The sequence below is a fragment of the Rhagoletis zephyria genome, unplaced genomic scaffold (assembly GCF_001687245.7).
Source record: "Rhagoletis zephyria isolate East Lansing unplaced genomic scaffold, Rhagoletis_zephyria_1.1 Rzeph_scaffold_00192, whole genome shotgun sequence".
Classification (NCBI taxonomy): Eukaryota; Metazoa; Arthropoda; class Insecta; order Diptera; family Tephritidae; genus Rhagoletis; species Rhagoletis zephyria.
In genome coordinates this window covers 334619-358866 of record NW_016157276.1, presented here as the reverse complement: position 1 = coordinate 358866, position 24248 = coordinate 334619, and the positions used below count along the sequence as shown (strand labels likewise).

Genomic DNA, 24248 nt, shown 5'->3' with positions numbered 1-24248 from the left:
TTGTGCTCATAGTTGTAATATGCAATGCTAGTTACCTCACTGCAAGACTTCACTATTAATCAGCAGCCGAAAATACAGTGAAATGAAATTAAATCCATTTCGTGCGGATTTAAGAATTTTCACCAGTTTTGTTACTAATAATTACTGAAAAATAGTAAAACTTCATCTGTCTATCTCTAAGGCTGCATACGTGCATACATATGTATTTATGTACATATGCACCTGTGGGCATGACCATGAGTGTACATTAGGGTGATCCAAAAATGTGTATGAGAAAAAGGTATAGAATTCATGAAAATCAATAATTTTCGATTGGAAAACTCTGCTTTTCTTCAGGAGATTCTCAATAATAATACCCAATTGTTTATTTAACCAATTTTTAATATTAAAGATTTTTTTCTGGATCCCTCCTTTGCATTTTTGGGGGTTTTTGGCGGACCTATAAAATTAATTGCTATGAAAAAATGGTTAAATAAATCACTGAATATCATCACTAGGAGTCTCCTGAAGAGAGGCATTCAAGAATTCTATATAATTTTTATGAAATTTTTTTTTTTCATATAAAATACTTGGAAAATTTTAAGCGCTTTGAGCGACCTCTGAATATTTTTTGATTTCAAAATAAACAAATAGGTGTATAATTTTTTCAATATAGAACAATCCTAGGGGTTGAGACCACTAATATTCCGAATTTACTTTTTTTCACCACCCTAGTGTACATATATACATATATAATTACATAGAGGTCATGTCAATTTTCATTTGCTTCTATGCTTGATCAATTTTAGTTGGGAAAAACTTTCACTTGTAATTATCATTCAACACAAAATATATGAACGAACATAAAAGTACTGACGTACATAAGAAATGTGAGTAAAATTTAAATCGAAAAAATTGCAACACGTCACTTAATCGCAGTCATGCAACGCTGATTTGTTCAAATTTTAAGTGCATGCGTATATACATACATATATGTGAGCGTATGTAATTCATTGAAAGAAAATAGAAAATTTGATTGAAATTCAATAATTGGCAAATGGTTTGAAAATGGCTATGTAAAAAAGTTCATTGCGATGAATAATATAATTCATGAAGCTTAGAAGACAACTTTTGTTATCTCATTTTTTCTCTTTTGCTAAGTACTGCAATTCTTATACACTTGTGTACGCTTTTATTATTAGCAACTAAAAACTACAAAGATAAATAAATTTGTATGCCTCTATGAAAAACACAGCTTTTTTTTTGTAAAAAATTATTGCTAAAAAATCGTTACTCGCTCTAAAAAAATTTACATAAACTTTTTCTGAGTAACATAAGGAGTGCTTTCTATGTAATTTATTCTTTTAATGTATGTATATTCTGACAAAAACTGAAAAGCGACTCTAGAAGCCATACACAGTTTACAAATTAAGTATATACATACTAATCTGCTTTAGATTGGGCATCGAGAAAAATATTTGCAACAAATAGTTACTAGTTTAACTTGCCATACTCAAATATATAATAATAATTGAAACGAGATATAAACGTACTCAGAGGCGTGCAAATAGAAATATAAATCAAACGAAAAAAGGCTGAATGAAGAAGATTTAGTTGGCCAATGCCAACAATCTTATTTACCTATGTACATATTTTCAACTTATTTATTAATTGAAGTAGTTCGTGCTTTTCTCAATCAGTTTTATTACTGGTATTAAGTGCTATTTTCTTCGTCAAAAGTTCTTTGCTCATAATTTTTTGATTTAATATTTTTGCGTTTTCATAATTCGTCTAATTTTTGCTTCGGCAAATTTCAATTAAAATTTATAAGCATTAGCAGTCACCGTAAGCTGAGCAGCTTGAGCGAGAAAAGGTCTCAAAATTAACCAAATCTGTTTTTGTGTTAGTCTGTATATTTGTATAAAATTAAGGTTGCCACTCAAATACAAACGCATACTCTTACTATGGCACACAAACACCTCCAGATTGAAGAAGGTGTTTTTTTTTTGTATAAAGTGGGTTTATAAATAATTCATTAAGCGTGAAATGTGAATGGTGTGAAGGCATACTTGTTGTGCCTTAATTTTCATAAATAAATCAGTGCCCATTCTAAAGAATTTTCGCTCTTATTTGCTACTCTACATTGCACTGAATTTAGTAGATATTTAATAAAAGTCCTTGGAAAAAATTCTGAAGTCAGAGAGAAAAACTAAAAACGCAGTTTCGCTACATCTAGCCTATAGCTTCGTGGCTATATTGATTATTTCGAGTAGTTTAAAAAAAGACAAAGGCAATCTCGTGTTTTCTCCTTCTCACTTGGAGAGACGTCCATCTAGGAAAGCGCATTCGTAATGGTGGAACGGAGGCAGTCAAAACAGTTATTTCTTCTTACAATATTACAGCTTATGTGTTTTGTGGCAAATCTGACATACTACTATCCGATCGGTACTTAGATACTGTCGGGGTTTGCTGAATAAACAGCTTAGAATGGACTTTAAATTCTTTATAGCAGCCTACCCAGCTTTCCCACGTCTAAGATTGATGTATTTTCGCCAGTAAATTATAAACAAAGCTGAAGGGATGGATATTAATCGATAGTAATTACCATACTGCCCGGGTACCCGGACCACCGAGCATTTGGAGTAGGTCCCTATTCGTCTTTGCGAACCAAAAATCTAAAACTTGCTACACAATTTTTCCTTTCATTTGGTACCCACATTGCAGCGAAATTAAAAAAAAAAACTCTTAGAATTCAGCATCATACCCTTTCACAGAGCCTCGGTTCGGCCCCAGCTTCGACCACCATCAAAAATTAAAGCATTAAAAAAAATTTTCTAATAGCCGTCGCACCTCGTCAGGCAATGGCAAACATTGATTGGGGTCAGCCATTAAAAATCTCGTAAAAACAAAAATACAATTGCTTTCCGGAATCGGCGTAAAATACAACACAAACAACTTTTTCTTAATTTGTTTAGCCCAAAATAAGGATTTTAGGTACCTTACAGTGATGAACTTCTTTTAAATACCTGTGGCCGCATTCAGTATATATCATTGAGTAAATTAGAGGCGGTCAAGACAACTCCTCAACCCTGACTTTTGATGAGAGAAATTAAAAATCGCCAACTGGTCATTCGGCTGCTGCTATTTGGAGAGTTCTTAGCTGGAATCAATTCAGCACTTTCTACTTGTCTGTTTAGTCTATTGCGTGGTTCAATCATGTCTCCCCTTTTGAAACTTGTTTACTAGCGCTGTCAATGTGGATTGACAGCTTCTTTATTTCCCAATCAGTAAGCTATTAAGCAAATTCTTCGAATCTTAAAATGGTTATTGTCAACCTTTTTTGCTTTCTATTTACACGGTACCCTCACTGTTGATTGACAAAGACCATTTATTTGAAATTACTACCGCATATGAAATATCGATTGGCCAACCGAACTTTGGGAAGTGACAAATAAGCTTTTTATTATTGTTTTATTTTTATTTTTTGTTATGAACTTAGTAAACCGTTGCCGCACCTAAAATTCGAAAGGAGAATAATTGTTTAAACTCACAGCAGGAGACTTTTATTGTACGTAGCATANTTAGCGCTGTCAATGTGGATTGGCAGCTTCTTTATTTCCCAATCAGTAAACTATTAAGCAAATTCTTCGAATCTTAAAATGGTTATTGTCAACCTTTTTTGCTTTCTATTTACACGTAATTTTTACTACTGGTTGACAAAGGCCATTTATTTGAAATTATTACCGCATATAAAATATCGATTGGTCAATCGAACTTTGGGAAGTGACAAATAAGCTTTTTATTATTGTTTTATTTGTTTTTGTTATGAACTTAGTAAACCATTGCTGCACCTAAAATTCGAAAGAAGAATAATTGTTTAAACTCACAGCAGGAGACTTTTATTGTACGTAGCATACAAACAGTAAGTATACCAATCACTGATGGAATCCTACCAATGAAGGGAGGAAAAACTGTATCACCAACGCTTAGTTGGGCGTTATTGCTTTAGGTATACAAATTTTAAAAGTTCAAAGCCATTTCAAAAAAAAATTTATTGTTTAAAAGGGGATTGTTTTTTGCTCTTGGGACTTTTTTCCTTCGCTCAAAAGTGGTAAATGTCAAAAGCTTACAAAACCGGCTTGAAGTACTGATGCCATTAAAATTAAGTGCTTTTAAAAATATGCAAATTTTTNATTTATTGTTTAAAAGGGGACTGTTTTTTGCTCTTGGGACTTTTTTCCTTCGCTCACAACTGGTAAATGTCAAAAGCTTACAAAACCGGCTTGAAGTACTGATGCCATTAAAATTAAGTGCTTTTAAAAATATGCAAATTTTTTTGGGGTAAAATTCAAATACTAAAAGGAAGTGTAAAGTGTTTTTACAATCAAATTCCGTTTTTCATGCTTCAAGAGCTGTCAGCTAAATATGTATGTAAAAATTATTGATTTGCTAATGGTTTATTTAAAGTAATAAATGTTCTAACAAATACCAAATAAAATAAGTGAGTATAGAAGATGAAGAATTCTTGTTCACTGAAACGGTTAACGCACTTCAGTTTTAACATCTTTATTTATGCATGTTTTGTTTTGACTTTGCTTTGACGCAGCATTCTTTCGACCTATCTCACTTTGAAACACAAAATTTTATGAGGTAAGAAATTTGGTTAATGTTAGTCAAAGGTGCATGCTATATGTAGTATATGTATTTTGTGAACATATTTACTTTGTACGGCTTAAAGCATGGCAATTGCTGATGGCGATGAGGTCCCAAACTTAAATGCAAGCTGATAAAGTTTGGTTGAGGTCTTATGCGGAAAGCTTCATTTCAGCCCAGGGAATTGTCAAAGTTTTTTTACTTAAATTCAAATTTTTATATGGGGTGTTTTCTAAAAAGTGTCATACTTTTGTACTGGCTATATATTATCGCTCAGTGCTGTTAAAATGTGTAAAATTTTCCTAATATCAATAAAAAATATAGTGCTATACACATATATTCGATTTACAAAAAATTGGCAATATAGACCTCATTTCATTGTAGAGTATAAAACTAGTCAAAATATCAATACAAAGGCATGTTCTTTTCGTAAATTTTAGCATCTCCTCCGTCATTATCATCCCACTTTGCAGTACATTTTTCATTTGTCTGTACATAAATTTTAAGGAATTAAGTCCGCTATACATCTATTTACGTAAACGTTATAAAGAAATGTTTAATTAATGATTGTGGAATAGCTTTAGAAATTTTAGTTTCATTGGGGACGAATACATCGACATGAATGTCTTCAGGTAAGAAGAGGAGAGGAGAAGAACATTAGTGTTGCGATACAAAACGTATCAACTACAGGTGATAGCGATAGAAGCCATGCTTCTTCTTAAGAGCACGCTTGTGTCAAATTATCGCCTGTTTTGCTTTGTTTAAATATGCGCGTATACATACACATATACGTAAATATATACCCTGCAAACAAATGCTCCCGAAATCTTTAAGAGTATCGGAAATTCGTAACGGTTCTTTAAAGAAAAACATATGAAGCGGTTTACAAGAACTAGTCAACAAATTTCTGTACGATTTCTTAAAGAAAATTCTTAAAAAAAAAATATGAAGCCCTTCAGAATACTCTGAAAAAGATAAAGAAGCTGTTGAAGACACAAGGAGTTCATACCAACTGTAAATGTTGTTTTTGTAGGATCGCTACAACCTGTAGTTATTAAATCGTGGATGCGATATTGTGAGAAAGAACGAGAGAGGAATCGAATGAGAAAGCGCACTGGTAAAATGAAGAGTGTCGCAGATGGCTAGTCCAGGTCAAAGTTGGATTCGTAAGAAGTTAATAAAATGTTACCGTATTAATCGCAAACTAAAATAACGAAATCTAGAACTCCAAAAATCAAACAATTCCCTGAGGAAGACATTTTCAAAAATCAAACAATTCCCTGAGGAAGACATTTTCAAGAGCAAAGAATAAGATTTCTCACTTACCGGTGCTGTGGAGGAGCGTGATCAGAAAAGTTCGGAATTTAACAGCAATTAGTAAACAAATTGCTTCCATGGGATCGTCACGAGTTCCTCTGAATGGCGACACGCTGAAAGATATGCGAACAGAAGGGCGGGTTTGAATTGCATTCGGGAGAAAAATAGGTATTTAACAAATATAGACAGAGCCTGGTAAAAATTAAATTACATGTAAAGTCGTTGAAGCGATCGATTTATTCTAAACTGTACTGAAAACTTTGATGATTCATTTGGATTACATTGCTCATCAGAAAAGAAAATGTAAAAAATTTACAGAAGGGTTACCATGTGAAGTAATTATTTAAGTGGCTTCGCCTGACCTCCAGACAAACCATGTCAATTATTTCTCCTCCGTGTTCAATGAATTAGTCTGTGAATATTCCTACCGTATTCGCAAAAACAAAGCCAGCTTCACGTACAGTTGTGAAAGAAGGAGAACCTGGAAAAATTAACTATCCTTTGTGTGGAAAAAGCAGTACAGTCACGAAATCTGTTCTGAACTCTCTTCATTTAAGGGCAGAGCGAACATTTTGATCATACCAAATCGTTCCTCAAGAAACCCTTATTGGCTGTGCCTAGTTCCTAAAATAGGCTAAACTTCTTATCTGAGGATGCGGAATCGTCAGCAACCTCGTTTCCTTGGACTCCAAAGTTGCCTTTTATTTTTTGCAGTTTTTAACAATACTAGATTTGATCATCCTTTAGGAGAGGCCCGTATGGCCGCCTGGATTTTTAAAAATATAGCTGAAAATCCGCGATTTATCCATTTTTCATTTTCTAATTTAGTTCAGGTTAAGATTCAATTTGAAATGCCATACTCAATCTATCTATATGAATTGCAAGGTACAGAAACTAGGTCCATAAAGATCAGCATTCGCTTAGTCTTTCATCCCTGAACCATATTTGCTTCAATATCTGTACGTGTCTATGGATCAAGGGCGAGAGACTTGTTTGTTCGGTCTTCGCGATCTGGGATTTTCTTGGTCATGGAATCGGAAAGTCCGCGTCGTTTTAAAATTGTGTACTTTGTTTGCAAAGAAGTGCTCGTTAGAAAGTCGAGTGTGCGGCATTTTATTAAGATTTAGTATGGCAGCTTTTTGAGGTGTTTTTTGCCCACAATTTCAAGATCTATAAATAAAATATTTAGCTAACTATTTCGGTATGAAAGCTGTCACTTGATTTTATTATGGGTAAGGAGGCCGAGTCAGTTGCTCAAGGAATTAAAAATCTCGGTCCTGGACTAAACTAAGTTATTTAAAATTCGGTCTAAGGGCATCTACGAGATATTTAAAATAGACAAAAGTGTTAGGTCAGCTTCCAATACTCTTCTTGCTTGCAGGTGAATGTTGCTAAAGCCTTGAGAATTTTCTCTCGAATAACACATCAGCCGTCTGGTAGAAAGGGTCGGATGTACAGTTCATGCAAGTAAATATTCGCGAACCCGACGAGTAGGGTTGGTGTGCATCACTTTTCGGGCGCCTCCAGTACTGCCTCTTCTCATTCAAATTCAGAAGGCGACTCTATTGACCCCTCACAGGGGACAATGTGGAGATAGGGAGCTTATACATTTCATATATGTAGCTATCACTAAGGTATTAAATCAAAAAAGTGGTGAACAGAGAACTCATATACATACATACATACATATGTATACTCTGACAGAATGGAAGAGCTTCTCATACCAAAAGCACATTTGGTGCTGGAACACATTGCAATTATGGGAAACGGATAGCATTCACAAGTCTTCCCTGGAGTTGCGTTAGCGAAATAATGACGAAGGAAGCTCGGAATTATTGGAAAATAATGAAACGCACATACGCCTCTGAACCAGAAAGTATCAAGAACCTTAAGATATCCAAAAGAACCAACTCCTTTTCCTTACTAGGCACGAAAAAAACCTTCTCCCAGGATTTCTTATTGACCAATCTAGTAGAATGCAGTTTGTCCAGTTGCAGTTATTTTCTGCGACCAGCGCAGGTTGAGCAATGAGGAGTAGATAAGTGCAGAGCACATTATATTCCAATGTGAAGCTCCCACTTCGCCTAGAATTCGCTTTCTAAGATATTCGTACCTAGAAGCAAATGATCTAAATAGCATTAAGCCAAGCTACCTCGCGAAGTTTCTTAACAATAAGCGAATAAAGAAAACACTTCTATTCGGTTCGACAGGAAAACAAGTAATACATATCAAAACATCTTTTCCATTTTAACTCGACTCCTATGTTAGGATGCCACTTGCAGTATTTTACGTACGTGAATATCTTTTCTCAACCACTGTATGTAGTTGCATATTGAAATTTGAATATTTACGAAAACAATGCAGCTAGTTAGGTTACCTCACATCTCCACCACCATCAGCTACCTCAATCAAAGCTAAGGGAATTTAAGTTATTGGCACGTCATTGCTTGCATCACAAAATTTGAATTGCAAATGTGTGAACTTGTCAATCGTTCGTCTCAAAAAATAAAAAATAAATCCAAACACAAACACAGTCAGCCGATTATGTCATTCGAAAGCTTTGCATCCATCCAACTGCATATCGAGAGTACGTAAATGTACGAGTGCTAATGTATGTTTTGTGCTTAGTAGATATGTTTGCAATCATAAATGACAGGCAGTTGCTTGAATTTGTACTTTGCTGAAATTGTGTTAACTTTTTATGAGTTGAGGTAGTCATTTCTATTTTGCATTTGTAATTGAAACTTTTTTGTTTATTTTCTTTTGTTTAATCCCTGGCTCAGAAATCACAATTTTAATATTCTCTTGGATTTTCTTTTACTGCCCTGGCTTATACTGCGCCTTGGCTGACATGTGACATAATTGAAAAGAAATGACTGGCAGCTTTTATCGCATGGCCTACTGAGTGCACAGCTTTTTATTCGCTTATTTTGATTGGGAAAATCCAGTGTTTTCTTTGGATCGACTTTTGGAATTAAAGCTTGCAGTTTTATTAGTGGAATTGTGCAAATTTATGTTTATACTTATTTGGTGAGGTTAGGCGAAATTAAATGCATACCTAAACCATTGTTTTTGGACCCATCTTGATGCCATGGGGATCGTGAAATCCTCCCACCAAAGCCATTGTCTGCAAACCTAATTTGATTAGTTGCCACTTTCCTATTTTAGCTATGTCAGCATACTCCTCCAAAATTTGTGAACCCAGAAATTGTCTTCCTTATTTCCTTTTCTTTTTTCCTTTTATTTTATTTTTCTTCTTTTCCTTCATTATTAAGAATCTCAAGAGGTTCGTCTAGCGGTGAATGGGAACCAGACTAAATATATCGTGACAACACATAAAGAGCCACGCGTTTTGGGACACACGTCAGTGTAGGAAGTTATCCCTTTGCCTACCTAGAATCCAGCAAAAACAAAACCAACAACGATAAATCCTGCAGGAGATAAGTAAATCGGCGCACATTGTTACGTAATCCGTAAACGCCGTATGAAATCGGAAAAACCTTTATAGCCCAGAGTTTTTTGTATATCTAATTTACATCTGGAATTGCTGCTTTTAAAGAGAAAAATAATATTGTTTGAGATAAAACATTAGATATGGGTTACAAGTATAGGATGTAATTTTGACCCAAAGTCACCATAACTACGCATTTATTTTGGAATTTGTTCAAGCTTTTCGGTTAACAAAGTCGGCGGTTGTCAACTTAACATATCCTAAAAGCAGTGTAAGGCTCAATCTTCCGCTTTTGAATTAATATAAGATAACACTAGTTTACAGTGATTTTGACTTGTGGCAATTGACTGTCATTATTTATGTAGAATCCGCCCTAAATCCGGGTTTTCGAGTTTTGAAAAAAATTGATTTCGCTAAGCTGCCATTATCTGCTGATATATGTATGTAGGTAGCAAACTTCGAATTTCTTTTTATGATATTGGAGGTAATTAAATATCCTATCAACAGTGTTTGCAACAATTTTTAAGCAAACTCTCGGTTAGGTTATTTTTTAGACCTGTTCTACCTGGACTACATGACATAAAATGTACAAGCAATCAATTTTCTTTTATATCACCGTGTAATAGTTTCCCTTTGATATTATCACTGTTCGGTGTTCGGTCTGGCAAGTGACAGTAATACAATAATAAGTGTCAGGGTGCGGGGCATTTTCTCCGAAGCTTTTTGTGCCAGAAGTTAGATTAGTTTTCGAATTTCAATCCTCGTTCTAAAATTTTATATTACGGACTGTATGGGAATTTTGATTAGTAGATAATTGAATAAAATATTTTCTACTTTTTAGTCCATTTATAGAAGCGTGTTATATTAAAAAAAAATGTTATTGGATTTTTTTTTATACTAAAGTAAATTTAGTTTAAACTTTGAATCGTTTATGTTGTTTTTGTGTCACTGTATTTCACCCAGAGCCCAGCTTAATTGTTAGTATAAAATACTTTGTCAATATACGCAACCTTTCAACCACTTGTATACATACATACATACATGCATAAATATGTTTATAAGTATACCATTGTTAACACACAATCAATCATTTATAAAAATTCACATACATACATACGTACACACATATCTCAAGCTGACATATCCTTTGCTGATTTTCAAGTGCGTTGCTTCGTTGTCGACAACAACGGCGTATACTTATTATACAAATACTTGAACATATCCTATATAGCTTTTCAAAACCTCCAGTGATGTGGTGGTGCGTAGTAGCCATTTGCGGTAACAGTTCTGCGCTAAATGTAGTATACCCAAAATGCTTGTGTGTATGCTTCAACGCATTTGAATATATCCGTTTTTCGTTGCCAGTATGTGATGTGTTTAGGTATGTCCTAATTGATTAATAATAAATGAGTTGGCTGACGCGGGGCTCCCATTTTTCACTTCAGTGTTTCGGGAGGCCGTTCAAAATGCAAACGTTTATTTATAAGTATAAAAGTACGCATGTACGTATGTATACATATAAATGTATATGCACTAAGGTCGTCCAAAAATGCAAGTGAAAAATAAAGCCGAAATTTTTATGCTCTCACCCGAAACATGCAATGGGGGGGCCAATAAAATATTGATAGTATTAAAAAATAGTTAAATAAATATTTGGGTATTACTACTGAAAGTCTCTTGAAGAGAACCTGAGTTTTCCGATGGAAAAAAATGATGTTCAAGAATTCTATACCATTTCTACGAAAAGTTGTTCTTTCCACATGGAAAACATTGAGCGCGTTGTGCGACCTCTAAATATTTTTTGTTTTTAAATTAAAAAAGTAAGGGTATACTTTTTTCGATATAGAGCAATCCTAGGGGGTGATGGCAATAAAATTCTTACTTTACTCTTTTTGGACCACCCTAATATGCACACATGTATGCACTGACGTCAATACATAACTATGTGTGTATGTATATAAATATATGCATATGAATGGGTGGTTATAGTTTTTTTTTCGTATAGCAGTTTAGCGAATACGTAATCCTTAAGAGCGTTTATTTTCGTTAACACTTTTGGTGGTCGTGCTACTATGGATGTGGTTGTTGATATTTGGTAGGACGATGGTAGTTATGTACGTAGGTATGCAGTACGTCTGTATATAGTAGTAGGTGTTACATGTATTTCGTATGCAATTTGTAGGTGTGTTCATATAAATGTACACAAGGGTGGTATAAAAATTCATGTAAAAAAATGCACTCAGCCCCTGGGATGGTTCAATATCGAAAAAATATATTCCTGTTTTTTTTTTTTAATTTAGAGATCCAAAAAATTTTAGGGGTCTCTCAAAGCGCGCAAATTTTTTCATGTATTTAAAATGGAGAAACTACAATTTCTTTGGAAATGGTATTTTTTGGTTTATGGGGACCTATAAAAAAGTCAATTTAAAAAAAATATTAAATAAACAATTAGGTATTACAATTATAAAGTCTCCTGAAGAGAAACAGAGCTTTCCAATAGAAAAATGTTGGGTTTCCAGAATTCTATACCATTTCTACTAACATTTATTCCCCCATATAAATACATGAAAATCTGTGAGGGATTAGAGCGACCTCTAAATATATTTTGATTCTAATTTAAAAAAAACTATCCTAGTGGGTGAGAGCATTAAAATTTCGACTGAACTTTTTTTGGACCACCCTAATGCACATACACCTCGACATATGCAAGCATATGCCTACCTAAACGTGAGTGCGTGTTATCCCTTATTTACATATTATGCTACCTGCACGTTTACTTTAAAATCGTTAATTTTCTTGCTTGAATGCCTTTTGTATAAAATAAAAATAAACGAAAAAATAATCATGGGAAAATAACATATTCCGTGCTGTAAATTAAAGCAAACTAAAATGAGTGGTAAACCGCATTTAGCATAAATAAATAATTTGCTCAAACTTCATTTTTACTGTTTTGTTAAGAGCGCAGGAGCTCTTCATAAACTTGATTGCGCAGATATATGTATGCTATAAATATGTATGTATGTAGGTATGTACCTATTATGCCTACATATAAAGGTAATACGTATGTAGGTATTACTATTGCACAGTGGTTACACTTGTATGGAGCATCGCTCAAAAATCGTTTTCTCTGAATCTAAATGAGAGTTTGCAACTGAAACTTGGTTCCCTGTTTACATTTTGTTAAATTAGTTAAATAGGATCAAAACTACCGATGCCTTATGTATACCGGTAATTACTGAAGGAGGACGAAAATGGAAAAAAATGCATTAATATTTCCAGGCATCAAAAGTTTAGTTATGAAAAGTAATCAATCCATCGTAGCATCTCGAGTCAGCGAGGTCTATATTTATAGAATTTTTGTCAGGTTAACCATATTTATTGTGATATCTGAATGCATCGATTTATTAAATTGATCAATGTTCATCGAGACAAAGAAGCTTAGTTTTCGAAATTTTCCCATATTTATCAAGTCATAAAAATTTATCGGACTATAGAACTTTGTAAAGTTTTTTAAATCTATCAAATTCGCGATATTTATTGTGTTATCCATATATGTATATCGAGTCATCGAAATTTATACAGTTATAGGAATTTATCGAGATAACGAAATTTATCGAGTTGTTTTAATATATCTAGTTCTTTCGAATTACCGAAATTTGTCGGCTTGTCGAATCAAATTTTTCGAGTTATCGAAATTTGTGGGATTATAGGAGTTTATCGAGATAACGAAATTTATCGAGCTGTATGAATATATCTAGTTCTTTCAAATTACCGAAATTTGTCGGCTTATCGAATCGAGTTTTTCGAATTATCGATATTTCTGGGGTTAGTAACTTTATTGAACTATCACCATTTATCGATTTATCGAGTTACTAGGTTGTATCGACTTATCGAATTTGGTCGTAAGATATCGAAACTTCTGGAGCTATAAAAACTTATAGAGATCAAAAATTTATAGAGTAATAAAAAGTTTATCGCGTTATCGATATACATCATGATATGTACTTACTTACTTACTTGTACTGTGTTACTTATTGGAAGTTATCAAGGCACAATTTTTCGAGATTTATTTGGTTTGTTTCACAGTATACAGTAAACCAGCTATTGACAATATGCTTATTTGAAAATTAATACATGAAATATTGTGCATGTGTAGGATTTTTTTGTCATTAACCCATAGGCAACGGCTGGTGCAAAAGTACCCACAAATGTTTGTTGATATATTTGAAATGTAAATTTTAACAGCGAAACTCGTGAACAAAAAATAATAAAACAAAAATATTGTTGATGGGAGGTGGTCGTGGTTATAGACAGATTTCACCAAAATTTAATACTATCCTAAATTATACCAAAGGCAACTTCGGCACCGACTTTCGTTAAAATATCTAAATTTTGTTCGAGTTAGCGAGTCAGATACGACTGAACCAATTCATTTCGTCATTCTGAATATTTTGATAAATATGTATGTAATAATATATGTGTATATACATTTTATACCGTTGAAAAACGGCCTTGCTTATCTGCATAAACCTTTATTGCATTAGTTCGAGCGTCGATATATAACTTTGGGTACATGTTTCATAAAAACTTTGGAGATCTCCACTATAAGAGTGGTATATTTTTAAATTAGAGAGTTCTACCTTTAAGCTAAGTAATACTTGTTTTACTCCCTAATTTATGGGTCAATTTTTCCAAAATCAGCCCACCATTATTGACTCAAAGTTGTGTTTGGAACCAGATATGACTTATGTAGGAACTGCATCCGGTTATAATCGCTTACGCTGCAAGCCTGATTTGCTAGGAATTTTGTTTTTCTCGTTGTTTAATATTTAAAGTGACTTGGAAATATTTGCCACTATAAGAAAATATTGAAATTGAATTTCATTTGGGTTAAAGAAAACGACAGCTGTGAAAAAATATCAACCAATACCTTCAAATAAATTGTCAAATAAGCATATTTGCATTTTTTGTTTTGCCTATCTGGATTACTGTTTATATGGAAAAGGGTGCATAACACCGTCAGCAAAAAAATTATCAAAAATCAAGGCGATTTTTTAGAAACTTCAAACTTGTACTTTATTACAATAGAATTTAATAAACTGCATACCAAAAATTATTCTAAAAATTAAAATTAAAATGCATGGAATTGTGATGAAAAGTTTGGGGAAATTTTATAATTTTTTTACAAAGTGGTAAAATTATTCTAGAAATTAAAATTAAAATGCATAGAATTGTGATGAAAAGTTTGGGGAAATTTTATAATTTTTTTACAAAGTCTGAAATTTAGATTCATATGGTATTTGTTAGGTAAAAAGGTACACTTTTATATGAAAATAATAAACCTTAAAAAATCAAAAGACAAGTAGTCAAAGCTGGTAAAAATGTTGATATGCTATCGTTTGTCGCGGGGTGTATATATTCCATACTTACGGCCAGCCTATCAGTATGTCCTTTGAGAAATAGAAAGTATCTTTTTAAAATGGGTATGTATCCTCCAAAATTAAAAATGTAAATTCAGTTTGTTGTATAGTGAAATAATATAAGGTGTTCCAGCCAGTTTGATGCACACTTATTCGAAAGCAAAAATTTAAATTGTCCTCCTTAGGGACTAAAAACTTGAGTGTTGCATGTGTGCTTTTGGAAATTTATTGATGTTTAATTAAATTTTTCATTTTTACGAAACATTGTAGTTCATTCGAAATTAATCAGCCTAGTTAATAAGTCATCTGCTGGTGTATAGAAAAATCTAAAATTTTATGCGATACCAGTACTATTTCACTTAACTCAAAAACCTAAAGAGCGCTCTTTTTGATTTTTCACTTCACCAGTGAAGTTTTTTTGTGCTCAATTTAAAATTTCACAAAGAATCTCATAAACTCCTTGAAAGTTTCCATGCGCTGCTCCACATTCGTTATGGTTTTCATTTTAGCCGACCAATTCTGCATCTTTTCCGCTTGGAAATCCTCATTGTTGCGCTGTGCTGGTGTCAGCTGCGCCAAATATGCATCCACCTCTTTCACAAACTTATTCATAAATTCAGTTTGCTTTTGTGTCACTTCGCGTTGCCAATTGGCGAGACCATGCTTCTTTAGCGAACGCTCAATTAAATAATTTTCTGAAGCAAACTTTCGTCTTGGATTTGTGGTGTCGTGGCGTCTTAGAATGCCTTCGAATTCCTGATAAATCAACGACTTGGCAATGAGATAGAAGAAACGATTTGCTGTATTACTTTTTGCCGGTGGCTCTTCTTGCTCCTTGTCCTCTACTTGGCGCACGAAATTCTCCATTATACCTCTCTCGGCGTTCATGAGTTCACTCTGCACTTGTACAACTGCACCATCTGCCAGCACTTTTTGCACCAAAGCTTTGCTATGCTGCAATTGAAAGTCGGTCAGCTCCAGGTACTCTTCAATCATTGTGGTTAACAATTGTTCGCGTTTGTTTGCCGAATCCGCAGCGGTCAGTGCTAAGCAACAGTTCGCCAGCTGCAAGTGATTTCCTTAGAGAAATTTATTTATTCCACCAAAATTGGTATCCAAAATACTTACCACCCCCAGCAGCAATACACTGGCCAATGAAAGGCGTAGCTGTTGATTTGTTGTGGACATTTTTTTGCCTTTATGCAGATGTGTAGCCGAATTTCTTTTTCTTCAAATGTGCTTACATCAAAATTTCGAACGCTAATGAACTGCAAGGGAAAATACTGATTGTCAAGAAAGTAAACACCAGATATATATTGTATTTGTAAACGTCGGGCACAGGGATGCCAACTATATTAAGGCTAATTCCCCGAAAATTTCCTGAAAAAATTCCCCTATTTTCAGTGGATTTCCCCCAAAAGTAACATTTGCTATTTAGGGCTATTCATTCTCATTTCCAAGTTGTTTTTTTTTGTAAAGCATACATATCTATCATATATTGATGAAATTTTTGTAATTGTCTACAAGTCAGTCTAAAAGCAAGAGAGACTTTATTTTTAAGTAATTGTATTGCGCGTAAAATTGCCTCCAAAGTATCTATGCCAAGCCTATTTCTGATTGCAGTTTCTTTTATTAATTTTGGAAAAAATTTCTATATACATATTGATAAAAACTTACTTCTATGAGACTGCTCAAAGTAAGAAATGATAGCAGTAAAAATATAAATGTCAAGTTAGAAGTGTTGTTATTGTTGTTGTAGCAGCACGTAGTCCCCATGTTGGTTGGTTCTAATAAAAATCATTTGTATACTGAATTCCCTTAAAATTTAAAGCCATTCCCCGATTCCCCCGAGAAATTCAAATTCCACCAAAATGGGAGAATCCTCGCCGGGTTGTCATCACTGTTCGGGCATCACATTCAAATCAGTACATATGCATGTATGTACATATGTATGTATACGTGCAAATGCTGTTGCATAAAGTGGAACTGAGTATTTTGCTTTGCCGCTTATCAGGCAGTTGCAAAGGTCAGCGGGAAACATTTAAGTTATATATATGGTGAGAGAAAACATATAGTACTTGTACATACTATGCATAACTGTATGTAATGGGTCGTATAAAAGTCTGCGAGGTTGAATTACATGTTGGCCATTATTATCTATGACCTTTTGCCATTGTTTTCGGATAGCTTCATAATTCCATCCATGTAGAACTTCTGTGGTTTGTCGGCGAACCACTTGCCCAAGGGATTTTTATCGGCTCTTCGGTTGGCAAATTTTTTACCATCAAAAGAGTTCTGCAGATACGGAAGTCAATGGAATTCGGATGATCCAAGGTCCGTGTTATAAGATGGATACATTAAAACTTCCTAACCGAGTTCCGTCAATTTTTTCCGAGTCATCAAAAATGTGTGTTGCACGGTAAAAATCTATAAATGTCTATAACAAAATCGATGAAAATATCGATAACAAAATCGATGAAAATATCGATAAAAATATCTATAGCAAAATCGATAAATATCGATGACAAAATCGACAAAAATATCGATATAAAAATCGATAAAAATATCGATAACAAAATTAATGAAAATATCGATAAAAAATATAAGTTTGTATAACGATAAGTTCCGAGAATCCGAAAATCACTAAAATCCCGAAATAGTTCCCACACTGAGTCTCTGTGTATCTATCTACATACTTATATCCTTTTCTTTATAATTACCTTTATTTTAAACATTCTTCCCTAATCTTCAGCTTTACTTTTATCGGTATGGCCATCTTTTCTTATATTATTTTATCAGTTTATTCATCTACACCTTCACGTTTGCCCTTTTCCGTGTGCAATTTCCGTTGCATCATTTCCGTGTGCAATTTCTATTGAATTTGTCAATTTACTTCCAACCAACCAACCGCCGCTAAAGAATTTTCACTTCAAAAAGAAAATAAAAAAATTTAGGTGATTGCGGATGGCCCTTAGCAGGCAATGGAAAAGCTCCGAATGTATTCCTGCCATGAAAAACAGCTTCTCATAGAAATACAATCGCCGTTTGTGACAACATCAAGGCGCATGCCACAAATCGGAGCAGAAGCTCGGCCAAACCAAGCACCAACATATTGTGTTAGCGCCAATCAATATTATGGCAACTACATAGCTGTTCGATTAGCAAAATAAAATGCGTCATTAAATAACGGTAGACAAACAGCGTTTAAAATTAAGTATACATATTCCTTATCGCATATACAAAAATATGCACAAATACGTATGTAAATACGTACATATGTATGTAAAGACATCTTTATAAATAATCGGTATGTGAGGCAGTTGTCATAGTCTGATCTTGTACCCGAACTGATAAGAACAAAATCTTTGGTGATCAGCCGGATTTTGAATGCGACTTCTGTTTCATAAAGGGGAAATTCACTACAAATACGAGCAAAGTACATAAATAGCTACTTCGCAATCAAAAATTTGTTTCAGACAACATGTGAAAAAAGTTCAATAGCAGTGTATGCGCACCATTTGAAGTGATTACAACTAGTGATCGAACTGAAGCAAAACGGATTGAGAAAAAATATGTCACGTCGAGCGATTAATTTGAGTATCAACGTGTTACTGCTGGTTGGAGCTGTGGGTGAAAAATAATTTAATTTTATTCAAAAACTATTTTTCTAAAGAAATAAAAACTAAGGAAGTACATCGTTTTTCTTTAAACAGCTCGCTTTCGCCAGCGCTGAGACTTCTGCAGAATATTGCAGTGAGACCACGTGCGATGTTGCGCGCGATCAGCTATTGGAGGCTATAACGGAAGACTACCTCAAAGTACTCGACTATGAAATGAATCAAAGCAAGGAGTTGTTGGAGAAAGTGCTCGCCGATGATAGGTTCCAGGATATACGCAGTGAAATACTGCTTGGCAAGAAACTTATCCTCAGCGATTTCGTGGAGCATATTGAGGAGCGAAAGCTGACGCAGTTTCCAGAGAAGGTGTATAAGCCCGCTCGTTTCTTCCACATGTTTGGTAAATCGCTTTTGTACAGGGAACTCATAGACATTGTAGCACGCCTGGAGCCCAATAAGAGTCGATACGATAAATGGATTGAGGAAGCGGTGATCGTAAATGGCCTTGAAGCTGTAGTAAACAATGTGAATCGAAAACGTACGAAACTGTGTAGTGACAGTGCGAAGCGAATTGAACAGTATGTGAGCGGATTGCCGGTGGAGCAGCGGCGCAAGGCGTTCGCACAAAAAATGACTAATTGGGCGCTGAAAATGAAGGGAGCCGGAAAGTTGGAAGAAAAAATGGAGCACTTTAGAGAGTTTCTGCGCCACGAATACTTGGAAACAACGTCAATGTTGGATTAGGGGAAAGGCTGGGGAGGTGATGAGCAACTGAATGGGTTGAAGAGTGAAGAATAATTAAAAGTTAGTAACAGAGTAATGCAAATTAGATCGACATTTTTTGTAAATAATTACTTACTAAGAAATAAAATGTTGAATAAGCGCACCTTTGCAAAAAGGAATTTAAATTCAAAGACAACTGTGTCCGAATACTCGTCTCTAAGTAGCATAAATAGTTGTTTTGAGTAGTAATTTTTGTTGACGTGCTTATTTGCGGAAAATCATAAAGCATTTAGAAATTTACTTCATTAGTTTATTATAGTATTCCATCTTGTTTGATTAACGTAATCCTTTTTGTTATGTAAAAAAAAAAAAATATTTGGCGATATCTCGATTTGGGAAGTATACTACTTTTTTACGAGTTTTCACCTGGTCAAAAGGTTAAATTAAATTAATATATTCAATCAAATATTCAATACATGTGTCAAACAAACAAAATTTTAAGCGAGCTTAATTTCGAAGATATTTTTCAAGAGGGTTGCCACCTGTTTAAAAACGAAATTTTGCACAAAGATGGTTCATGACCTGGATTGAAAAATTTGCTTTCCCGATCGGAAACAAATTTGACTCACTTACTAAGGGTCTTAGACTGAGAGTAATTCCGGTAACTCAAGGCCCCTCCCATACAAATTGGAAATTTTGATAATATATACATATCTCTGAAAGTATTTGTGGGTGAGAACTGGAACTTGGTATGAAATTCATACTCACAGAGAAAAACGAACGCTTTTGGAAAAGAGGCGTGACACCTCCCATACTACCTCTAACTAAATTTCATATTGCATATCTCTTCAAATAATTGGGGTAGAGTACCCAAGCTTGGTGTGGAGATATATTTGTATGTATGTATGTGTAACCAATGCCATACTCATCGAGGAAGGTTAGAGTTATTGGACAAGGTGGCGCAACAACTCGCATGCAAATTGATTTTTTTTATGCTTCATATCTCTGGCGGTGTTTATTGCAGAGTACTGACACTTGAAACCGAGATGTGTATACAAAATTAATTCCAGACTCATGGAGAAAAATTGGGGTTATTCAGCTAACTTGAAAAAATAATATTTTTTTTTCAACTCAAATCTTGCCGCCCTTAAATTTTTTCGCCCTAGGCACCTGCCTATGTTGCCTTCACAGTAAATCCGCCACTAGACACAAGCTCTTCAATTTATGCCACTCTTAACAAACCTATTGCCTATAGACCCTCAGAAAGGCCTTTAGCTCCTGAAATTATCTTTTGGGTTTATTAAGGCTAATCAAATTTGCACAAAATCATAATGCTGCAGTCACAAAGCAATACGATGCCTGCAGCGCTTTTTCTCTATTTACTTTCTATGGTTTGAAAACACATGTTACCATTTGACGTGGAATGTCAAGGTTACTCATAGCCCTTCCAAACCGTTCCCTTTTGTAAAGTGACATAATTATTTTTTAATAAATAAGGTAAATAAAATAGCCTTGCCTATAAACATTTATTTAGAAGCGCTCTCGAAATTACCAATTGGGTATTTGCAGTAAATAATAGAATGTCTGTATTTCTCACATTCCTTCCTGCCATTATTTTTTAGTACAGTTCATCAAAAGGTTTATCATAAATCCATTTCCTTTAAATAGAACTTAATAGACCTAACAAGAGTACCTGACCTTTATTGATTCAAAGTTCATGGATTATGGGGATGTACTAAAATATAACATGGTACTAGTACATAAGCACCAATGAATGTATGTTGAATCTATTGTATAGCCTATACACTGTTGTTGAGTAAAATTCACAAAGGTATGAGTTGAAGTTCGAAATATTACGCACAAATGAAAGTAAAATTTAAGCGATAAAAAAGGTCAAGGCAATACCATTTATCTTTGACCTCGGGCTTTTCATCAATATCTAAGTATGCAGTTAATGAAAGTAAGAAATTTTCATAACTATGTATGCGGAAATGACTGCTGCATAAGTAAAGGAATAAACATACATACATATCTGTGTATGCCGCACCACAAGTAGCTTTCATGCCTTTTTCCGAAGTGAGAAACTTTGTTATGTTAGTGTTTGGTCGTTGTACATTTTGTACGGTATCTGTAGCCTACGCCAGTGCTCGTCAAACTTTTGAGTGTGACGGACCGGCTGCAGTTTTTCTATTACGTCGGGGACCGGTACCTTTTTTTATTGACTATTTTTCGTTTACGATCATCTCACATATGTATTAAAATTTGTTTAAATGAATTTCTTTATTAGCCGGGTGTCTATATATGACCTATTACCATTTAATGATAGCAGATATTAGCGATTTTTTATGAATGTTTAACAAATTTAAGTTGTTTTTATTATACAAGTTGTATATAGCCTCATTAAACAGTAATATAAAACATCAAAAAATCGTTGTCCATTTCGCGACGCCCTTTGCGGACCGGCGACTTATGGCTTACGGACCGGCACCGGTCCGCGGACCACCACTTTGACGAGCACTGGTCTACGCCATCAGGGCGATATGTCTTGCGAAGAAATGTACTTTCGAAAGCCATCAAAGAATTCCCACCTTTCTTCAATATCGTGCACGTTTCTGCGCCGTATTAAAGGACGGGTATGAGAAGACAGCCAACGCACATTGTGACTTATGTATAAAGAAATTTTTGTTCGACGAGAAAGGGCTCTGCCTTCCACCTGTCTACCAAGACCAAAGTAGCACCTGTTAGCCAGAATAATTTCGCATGATCCCCAGACGGATATTTTATATGCGTGTATGTATTTATATTCAAAAAATTCTGCAAGTCCCATTTTTTAAGGTGTCAAATATAGAATACCAATTTTATTTGATTTAATGAATATTCTAGCCTAATTGATAGCCATTTAATATATTTTGTGTACGCATTTTCAAAATCGTTGTCAAAATAAAATCATTTATTTGGTATTTCGTTTTAGTGTGGAAAATATTAAATGACACTCGTGCATGTGTCCCACTCCGATTTTAAATAAGTTCAACAAATGTTGGAATGTAAGCACATGGCACTTTTTTTTTTTGTTAACCTTGACCGAGCGGCAAAACAAACCAAAAAAAAAAATACTACAATAAAAGTAATTCAACTACGCGTAAAGTCTATGCGTAGTTAAATTACTTTGTACATATTAGGGTATGTACATGTATTTATCTGCGAATGGAATGCCCCGCTTGAATTAATCCGACGAATTGAAAATCTCTCCCTTTTTGAAGTTGGTTAAAAATGTTTGAGTTCTTTTTTAATTTCATGTAAATAAGGCGCAATTTATGAAACTTGAAAAAGTTTATTTATTTATTACATATGACTGTACATAAAACTTGCATAAACGTACTATAAAGAGCATATTATCGGAAGCAAATTTTCAGAAGTATAAACCCCTCCGAAAATATATACCTGGATGCGCCCCTGAAACGGGACGTAACTTATGGTCCTGTGTGTATGTGCCTCGAATGACGTTTTAAGTATTAATATCGAAACTTTTTTTTCGTACGCTGCGTATTATGCTCAATAATTTATTATTATTAATATATACTTTTACGCACATGTCCATGATTAGCGCTATATGCATGTACATACAAACATACAATAAATGCACGCAATATTATTGATTCCTATTCTATATTGTCCCTTATAGAATCGACAGAACAGACGGCAACGTTAGTCAAGATTAGCAGCGTAGTTGCTCAGCTCAAAATTATTTCCCGTGTAAGCGAGACGCGAAGTCGTGGGTTGAGTCCCACGGCTATTATTTTGTTTTTTAATACTTGCAATTATTACTATGTGCTTTTTAATGTAATTACTATAGTTGTAGACTTTTTTAATAAAATAAAATTCTAAAAAACTAAATCTGAAATAAATGTGTGAAATAACATAAAATAAAATAAGTTAACATAAAATAAAATAAAATAATAGACGAAGGAGTAGAGGCCACATTCATAGGTACTTTAAGTTACCAGATCATTGCAGTATCTGTGAGGCAAATAAACATTTACATCGAGAATCATGCGGTCATTAAGGCTCTACTTGCATATGAAATAAATTAGATTAACGTCGCGGACTGTAAGGAGGCTGTAAGAAGGCTTGCTTGGCTTAAACCGTCCACCTAAATAGGGTCCCAAGACACAGGTTTATGTGGAGGTAATGAGAGAGCTCACGAGCGAGCCAATGCGAGTGCCTCCTTACACGCCTCACTAGTGACGAATATACCAATTCCTCTTCGGGAAAACAAAAGATCACAAGATCTGCTCAAATATCAGCAAGCGGATAGGCTTTGAATAAGAACTCAGGGTGCAGACTTGCAAAGATTATGTGTAATTCAGACAATAGGAAACTTACTGATTTCCTACTAGCAACAAGACTCGAGGCTTCTGGTAAGATTGCTAACAGGGCATTATTTACTAGCAGTACATGCATTTAAATTAGGTTTTATAGATGAATAAAAATGTAGAAAGTGTAACTATCACGAGGAAACCGTGGAGAATATAATTTGCTAGTGTCCAGCAGTCAGCGGAAAAGCATTTATTTATAAGTCGTAAACGTATCTGGAAACGCTATGATCGATATATTCATATATGTGAGACCTTTAATGGTTAGCCAGCATAACTCAACCTGACCACTCACCATTGAATAGTCTGAAAATCTCCTTACCGAAATCAATGGAAAAGTAACTTTTTTTCCTTTTTCCTTTGTGATTTTTTAATAAGCTGAGTTTTCAAAAAATATAAAAAAAGTTGTTCGAAAGAGAAAAACTAGTCAAAAATCAAAAATGAAGGGTTTAGTCAAATAGTTTTTGACGTAGAATACGTCTTACCTTAAAGTATGGGGGCTATGTTCAAATGTTGTAGTTGTAATTTTTAGAGCTTCACAAAAACGCTTATTGCACGAGAACTAATAAAGCGATTTCAAAGAAAAGTGTGGCGTTTCAAAGATAAAATTCCAAGCCTGTCGACAGATTCATTTTTGTAAATAACCAATTCGGTTTCTGTCGTAAAAACAACGGTAAACATTGCCTTATTTTGGGGTCAATTTTGAGCCTTTAAA

The 24248-nt window shown here is 34.3% G+C and overlaps 3 protein-coding genes across 3 annotated transcripts in view; 2 read left to right on the top strand and 1 right to left on the bottom strand.

Moving 5' to 3' along the window:
- LOC108358007 (potassium channel subfamily T member 1-like) overlaps nt 1-24248 on the top strand; it is a 401062-nt gene that overhangs the window by 45534 nt on the left and 331280 nt on the right. The window lies entirely within an intron of this gene.
- On the bottom strand, nt 14877-16108 carry LOC108358010 (uncharacterized). The gene is made up of 2 exons (XM_017609124.1): nt 15949-16108; nt 14877-15885 (listed from the first exon to the last, which is right to left on the bottom strand). The coding sequence occupies exons 1-2, from the start codon at nt 16006-16008 to the stop codon at nt 15250-15252; spliced, it is 696 nt and encodes a 231-aa protein (XP_017464613.1). The 5' UTR covers nt 16009-16108; the 3' UTR covers nt 14877-15249.
- On the top strand, nt 18144-19350 carry LOC108358009 (uncharacterized). Its single transcript, XM_017609123.1, has 2 exons — nt 18144-18446; nt 18534-19350. The coding sequence occupies exons 1-2, from the start codon at nt 18393-18395 to the stop codon at nt 19179-19181; spliced, it is 702 nt and encodes a 233-aa protein (XP_017464612.1). The 5' UTR covers nt 18144-18392; the 3' UTR covers nt 19182-19350.

What these genes read in the sequence shown, in the direction of transcription:
- LOC108358010 (XM_017609124.1), bottom strand. Translation starts at nt 16,008, where the DNA reads ATGTCCACAACAAATCAACAGCTACGCCTTTCATTGGCCAGTGTATTG. An exon ending in GTGTATTGCTGCTGGGGGTG is followed by an intron (nt 15,886 to 15,948) that starts GTAAGTATTTTG and finishes AATCACTTGCAG; the next exon opens with CTGGCGAACTGTTGCTTAGC.
- LOC108358009 (XM_017609123.1), top strand. Translation starts at nt 18,393, where the DNA reads ATGTCACGTCGAGCGATTAATTTGAGTATCAACGTGTTACTGCTGGTT. An exon ending in TGTTACTGCTGGTTGGAGCT is followed by an intron (nt 18,447 to 18,533) that starts GTGGGTGAAAAA and finishes TTCTTTAAACAG; the next exon opens with CTCGCTTTCGCCAGCGCTGA.